The 7,356-nt window shown below is 44.9% G+C and overlaps 1 protein-coding gene across 1 annotated transcript in view; it reads left to right on the forward strand.

Annotated features, from left to right (window-relative positions):
• Positions 1-6,197: 6,197 nt before the first annotated feature.
• The window catches only part of CHGA (chromogranin A), a 13,718-nt gene continuing 12,559 nt past the window's right edge, over positions 6,198-7,356 (forward strand). The window contains exons 1-2 of the mRNA XM_041471991.1: positions 6,198-6,282; positions 6,662-6,708. Of these exons, the coding sequence (XP_041327925.1) occupies positions 6,237-6,282; positions 6,662-6,708 (93 nt within the window). The 5' untranslated portion in view covers positions 6,198-6,236. The remainder of the gene's footprint in view (positions 6,283-6,661; positions 6,709-7,356) is intronic.

The following is a 7,356-nucleotide window of genomic DNA, read 5'->3' on the forward strand; positions in this document are numbered from 1 at the left end:
TCCTGCAAGTGGAGGAATCTGCCTGGACTATTTTGTCTGCAGAGTACATGAATGAGGTAGGTTCAGCAGAGACTTTGCTGCATTTGAAGGTGCCTCACGCTGCTGTCTCCTTGCCCTGCAGAAATTAATTGGGCTGCTCCCCAAGGACAGGCATTACAAACCCTACTCTCCTGTGCAGAAAAAGCATTGGTCAGGTAAGAAACCTGAGCTCCTGCAGGCTGAAAAAAAGCCCAGTAACTGTAATTTAAGATTCTGTGGCTGTTCCTCAAGCTGCTCTGTGCTGATGTTCTCAAGCAATTTAATACCTGAAAGGCTACCTCCTCCTGTTCCTTGCTTAGTAGAGAAGAAAAAGGCTTGCTGTGCCTGTGAAGAGAACATTCATTAACTAGCATTAACATGAAATTTGATGTTCAAAAACTGCCTTACCAACAGAACATCTGAGGTAGGAGCCATCTGCACTGCACAGGCTACCCAAAGCTCTGCTCAGGCTGTGCAGAGAACAGCCTGACCCAAACCAGGCTGAGTGGATGGAGGGAAGGGACCGAGGTGCCAATGTGAGACCAGCAGGGTGGGAATTGTTTTCTTTGCCTTATCCAGACTGAGTAATTTCCCTGATGCAGGCTGGAGCAACTCTTCACTACTGACTTGCTGCTGGAGCATGTCTAAACCCTCCAGAACTCCTCCCTGACCTCTCCACATTATTCCCTCTTTTATGTGAGGGAATAATAGATCGTCAAGGATACTGATTCCTGAGACATCTATGTATAGCCATTCCCAAACTGAAAACCAAGTTTTTTCAGGTATCCCCAGAAAGGTTCTGGGTCACTGAGTGAAGACTAAAAATATCCTAGCGACAGTGCTCTAGTGAGAGAAGGATACCCCAGGATCTCTTTGCATTGTGTTATAAGTAATTATATGCTGTAGGTAATTAACCTGTGGGACTCACTGGCTAGTAGCCAGGTTTAAAGGAGCCTCATGAGAACCAGATGACTGAGACTGTTTCTCTTGGAAAGGGCATGAGTAAGAGAGAAATGCAAATATCATGAAAGCCTCACTGGACTAGGGAAGAGAAAGAGTTTTTGTCTTTCCTAGGTTTAGAATAGAAGAATAGGTAATTTAAAAATAACAGATGAGATATTTTTTGCTGTGTTTAAGCAAGCTGTGGCATTTAATACCAAAAAGCTGAGGAAGGTACCAAATCTGACAAGAGACTCTCAGAGGGACAATCAAGCTAGCTACTTCTAATTAACACTAGAACATTGTGTAGCACTGTAAAATAAATATCAGGGTCAGTGCCCAGTTTTTGGGAGGCTTGGAAGCTGGGATTCAGCCTGGCACACAGGCAGGAAGAGGACCTAGTTCCACCCCAGCCCTTGTCCCTGTCTTTGGGGGAGGGCCCAGGGTCTCCAGCTCCCTACTCCAACCCAAAATAGCAAGTGTTGTGTCCCTGTGCTCCATATCTTCAGGTAGGTGGTTCCAGGGATGTGCTATTGCCACTGTTTGAGGAATAATAATCATCTTGTGGGGACAGCAGCACCATGAAAGTCCTTAAGTCTGGCTTTTGGGACAGAGATATGTCAGCAGTACATGCATGAATCCTCTACACTCTTCCTTCATCCTTCTTCAAGAGTGGCAGGGAAGCAGGCTCTGTGCTCAGTTGTCTTGTCATCTCTTTAAGTGCATTATTTCCAATGTGAGCAACGGGAGATCAAAGAAAGCATCCAGAATGGAAATTGTTTATGTGTTTCAAGATTCTAAACCTTGCCATTGGGGTGGGGGGAAGGTTCTAATTGCAATTGCTTTTTAATTAGGGATTTTGCCATTTCATCTCCATTAATTGGAAGAGTTACTCCAAGTGCACCTACTTATATTTCGAGAAAGCCCCTTGCAAATGCTCCCAACATTTGAACTCTGGCCTTGTGGGCAGCCCAGGAGACACACGTATCCCTGGGGCTCACTTGGTTTTTACTGAGCAACTGGCCTGGAATGGACAGACCGATTGGATATATAAAGGAAGAGGAATAAAAGTGATCTCTACAAAATATACCAGGCAGTCAGTCAATGTTCAGAATCTGGGCTGATGCTGATGGTGACTGAGGATCCATCTGTTGGCTGTGAGCTGCTGGCAGAGGCTGTCTGATGGGCTTATGGACCCCTCAGAACAGGAGTGCTGCTCCATGGACCTTTGTCACTTTTGTCCCTATTTTTTTCCCTTAAGTCTCAAGAACACTAGTAGTGTCTGCAGGTCAGTAAAAAGGACTGCCTGTCTCTAGCTTCAGAGGTAAGTAAACAATATCAATTATGTTCTCATGGACTTAAGACCAGTCTAGAACTTACAGAACTGTTTTATCTTACTGTATACATCAGCATCATGCAAACTTTGCTGTCACAAGTCAAATAAAACCATAGCCAAAGGAACAATCAGGAATTTCCAGAGGAAGTTGTTTGAGATCACTGTTCAGGAAGAAAGTTTGTCTCCACATCTTTTTGCAGATTCAGTAGGGGTCACAGGAATCAATGAAGGTTTTCTGTAACTGCCAGGTAAACTGACCATAGTATTGGAGGGGTATGGCATTTTCCAGATTGGTGTTTGAATAAAATTTAGAACAATTATGTTGAGATCCAAGCTATTTGTAAGAGTGTCCAGATGGTATTCTGTGATCACTACAGAGAAATCTCTTCTTCCAGCAGGGAACATATTCCATTTGCTGTGAGAGCCATGCATGCCAGGCAAGGATAAAAACAGATAGGCAGAGCTAGCTACTGTCAGGTTTGGCACAATGATGGGGTTTTTTATAGGGTGTAAGTAAACCTCTCAACAGGGAAATAAATGAATTGCAGGTTGATGCAAGGATAGTCTAGACTAAGAAAATCAAAGCAAGTCAACATCATTTTGCTTCTGACCTGAAAAAGAAGAGAGGACTGCCTTTGAGCAGCCAGATGAGTATTCACAGCAGCAATCTGAGCTTTGAAGCTTATTTCTATTTACAGGCAGACAAGCAAGGCTTGTATGAGGGAACTGAGAGCTGAGTGTGACTGACTAAGGCGGGAATGAAGAAAAGGTGTGATGTGGGGGTTTTAACAGACTTTGCTAGTAATTTTGCAATGACCTTACATTCAAGTTTTTCAGTCAAACAGTTATCAATTGATTTTATATACAAAAAGGTAGTTGTTGCCTATTTTTTGCTTTTTGGTTAGGATGTGGTATTAGCTGTGCCTTGGCTTCAAACCTTTTTGATATTTTCATGAAAATGATACTTTCCCTCTTTATGTGCCTCAGGATCTCTAAAATCACAGCTGTTTGAAATGCAGTGTCAGTGTTTCCAAGCACAGAAGATGAGTGAATTCTTAACCCAGTTTCGGCCAAGAAATTAGACAACAAAGTTCTCAGAGTAGCTCACAAACACAAAACCCTTTGGCTTTACTTCCTGAATTCTGAAATAAAGTAAAAAATATTTTACTCTTGAGAATAGCACTTAAGCCACATAATCTCTCAATCAAATGATCTTATGGATAGAAAGATCATATATCAATATGGCTTTTAGGCTGACCCCCTTGTGCCCCCAGCTCAGAGCATAGATAATGCAACAGTCCTGGGTGGCTGCTTCCATCCATCAGGACATTGCCATCTTCTCAAATCACTTTCAGGCTAGGAAGGCAAATATCTCTTTGTCCATCTGCACATGTTATGTTGGTGACTGCAGACAGGCCACGGTATTTGGCTCTCCACAGTCCCGCTGCACTTCATGCACGAGAAATTGTGCAGCTATAAGGAAAAATGGAATTGTTCTCTATAGACATCAACAGCTTTTTATTTAAGTGGTCAGAAATGTCCATCTTCACTTCTTTGCCACCCATTCAAGATCTACTCCTGTTTTCTAAATACTAAAACACAAACTACTCACAAACCTGCTCTTTCCTTGTAGTCTGCTCCAGGCATTGCCTTTCTCTGAGTGGCAGAATACCTTTCACTTTTTTATTTGATCACTTTTGCTCTTTTGACACAAATCTTTCCCTGGCATGCTTTATTGTGACAGTTCCTAATATAGCTGTGCCTAATGAGAAAAAATCCAATAGCAGAGGTACTGATTGCTGGATTAACAGTTTCATATCCATTTTTCTGGGGCAAAAAATAGAAAAATTCATCATCCCTCATGTGCTATTACAGTGGAAGTATGCATGCCATACCTGGAAAGCATTTAGTTTCTCCTTTGTAATTAATTTAATGGATGCAAGACCACACCTTGAGAAAGAGAAGAAAAAAAAGTCGTTATGGGCACTACATATCCTATTAAATTTCTCAAAAAGAGGCCCCAGAGAAGAAAATGACTTCATGTAAGAAACTGGATTAGCACTGACATAATTTATTACCCTAATAAAATCAGCATTTATATGTAAGGACAGGTAAATATTGACTAGGAAAACAGAGCCTGATAAGCAAATCAATCTGTTTCTCACTTAGGAATACACAGGAATTTACTAGGTTAATAATGCTCAGTTTTTCAGACTCAAAGACTTATGTGCTCTGGTGTCCTAAATGAGGAAAATGCCCCCAACCCTCCTCTCCAGTAAATAATTCAACAACACACACACACACAAAAAAAAAAAAAAAAAAAAAAAAAAAAAAGGGGAAAAACCAACAAAACAAAACTAACAACACAACAACCAAAAAGAAAGGATATCTCTTATTCCTGAAGGTTCCCCATGGAACAAGAACTGTCATGGGTGTTCATTTCACAGACTTATGAACATTTAACCATCCATCACTGCCATCCACAAAGCACTGTTCAGAAGATCAATTTATTTCCATCTTTTCTCTGCATTTAACTAGAAAATGCAACAGACAAGAGGAGATCTGATTTTGTATGAATGGCCTTTTACAATCCAAATGTGTCTTTCGAAGCATGCATTTAAATCAGATAGATATTAGAGGATATTTGGGAACACATTTCCATATGCACCTGAAAGAGAAAGGGAAAACAATGGTACAGTCTGTACTGCCTAATCTCATAGAAAAGTTCTTGTCATCTTAGATCAGATGACAAGTGATGACCTCTTAGATTCTTCTAATTTCTTGACTGCAGGACTCCCCAGTGAGCAGAGTGAGGCAGGGTGGGAAAGAAAGATGGTGGGTTTTTCTGAATTTTGTTTTCTAGTCTAAGTCCTGCATTTTGTGATCTCTGAAGTTGCTTGAGGGATAGAATGGAGTAGCAGAGCTGCTATTCCTAAAGAAGCATTGTCCTAAAGATGCATTGGAGTCACTTTAAACAAAGAATCCAGCTGACTGACCTGACAGATGCTCCATCCAAAGAATAGACAGCCATTTTTTCAAAAGCATGGAAATGCTTGTGACTAAGAGAATTACACAATTTGTTTCCTTTCTCTCCCCTGTCAATGAAAACTGGCAGCCAGGTAATCTTGGTTACTTCAATTTTGGAGTGTAGGGTATTGCTAAAGAGGGTTATAAAGCATTGAACAAAGGGTAGCAACCTATTAAAATTTTGCTTGCAGAGTCATAGGTGGACAGCAGATGCACCAGCCTTTGATCTTTACCCCAAGTAATATCCTTCTAACAAACTTTTCATAGAACTGCTGGGACTTACCATGTCCATTGGCAAGCCCTTTTCATGGTACCCTGGAGTGGAGGTCTTTAAAAGACATCAAAAAATTTCAGCACCTGTTCTAAACTGATCAGTGAAAGACAAGGGCGCCCTGAGAGGGCAAAACCATCTCCAGATTGCAATGCTGGCCGGAACACATGAGGTGCCTCACGTCTGGCTCCAGGTACATAGAGAGAGGGCACATGTGCAGAGGTGCTGCAGATTGCCAGTGTCGGGTCAGGTGCCGGAAAAGCAGTGTCCTGGAAACACACCTCCCAGCCTTCCTGCGCCTGCAGAGTGGGAGCAGATGGAGCAACCAGAGCCTGCCACCTTTGCACGGGCAGCCGGGGAGCTCGGGGCTCCTCCGACACCCGGGAGTGATGGAGGCTGATGGGAAGCCTGTGTGCGAGGGGAGGGGGCAGTGGAGGAGGTGGCTTCCTCCTGACGCCATTTCCGAGGGCTGAGATATATAAATTAGCCGGTTGCTGCAGTGCCCCGTCTGGGATCTTCAGCCAGGGCACTGGCGTAGATACACACGCTCCGTGCTGGTCTCCCTCCGGCACCTCGCCTGGAGTCCCCACGCCACGACAGTCTCGCCCTCTGCCCCTTTTTCCCTGCCTCCATCCCGCCAGCACCATGAGCCGGCCAGAACTGCTCGCCGTCCTGCTCCTGGCCGTGCCGGGTAAGTGGGGCTGGGATGGGTCCGTGTCCCCCTGGGCCCCGGCAGCGCTGCGCCCGCCGGCCCCGCTCCGCCCGCGCCTCCGGCACCGCGGACAGGAACGGCCCGGCCCCTTCAGCACCGCGGACAGCGGCCGCCGCAAGGTCACTGCCGAGCGCCGCACGGGCCCTGCCAGCCTAGGCACCTTCCCTTCCCTTCCCTTCCCTTCCCTTCCCTTCCCTTCCCTGAGGGGCACAGTGCACATATCCAGCTGCTACTTCCATCAGAGAGAGATGCCCCTCTTCTCCACTCCCGTTTTAGCAGAATAATATTTCTCTGCTTGTGTTCCAGATGAGATGAATAACAAGTTCTCCTTTTTTTACCCCCTCCCCTTACCTTACAGCCGTCTCCCTTCCTGTGACAAATGACATGAATAAAGGCGACACTAAGGTAAGGCTGAGCCTGTAGTGGAAGGGTCAAATGAAGAGAAAGGATGTGATGTTTCACCTCCACCGAGGTGGTTTGGTTTGGGCCACTCCTACTGAAATACCCTGTAGAAAGTGCCAGGAATTTGCATGAGATCCCTCAAGCAGGATCCATCTCTGCTCCCTTCCTAACAGAATTTACCCTTTGTGCATCCACTTCTGGGCATGCAAGGAAGTCCTTCAGGATGTGACAGAGGGATGAGGCAAGCCTGTTTAGAGAGGAGATGGAGGCTGGGTAAAACTCTCCTTAGTCCTCCTACTTTCAGCTTTTCAAAGCTCCCAACAGGAGGTGACTCAGGGGAGAGTGGGGGGGAAATGTGATTCAGGAACTGTGTGTTTTTGGAGGTGTATACATCTGAGTTTCTGTGCTACTTAAACATGCATGCTCTGGAAAAATAGGCAACTGGTACTCTCAGCTTGCTAATCCATCCTCAGCTCCTGCTCAGCCTGTCTGGATGGCTATGAGCAGTGCAGGACTTGGCTGACCTCTCCAGCCCTCCTTTACAGGCTTCTGTGCACATATCTGTGTCACACCCTCCAACATTTATAGCTGCGCTTCACAAACGTGCACTCCCAACAGCCTTTTGGCACCTAAATGCTTGGGTAGGGGGGT

This window comes from Pyrgilauda ruficollis, unplaced genomic scaffold (genome assembly GCF_017590135.1).
Source record: "Pyrgilauda ruficollis isolate IOZ18807 unplaced genomic scaffold, ASM1759013v1 scaffold28, whole genome shotgun sequence".
Classification (NCBI taxonomy): Eukaryota; Metazoa; Chordata; class Aves; order Passeriformes; family Passeridae; genus Pyrgilauda; species Pyrgilauda ruficollis.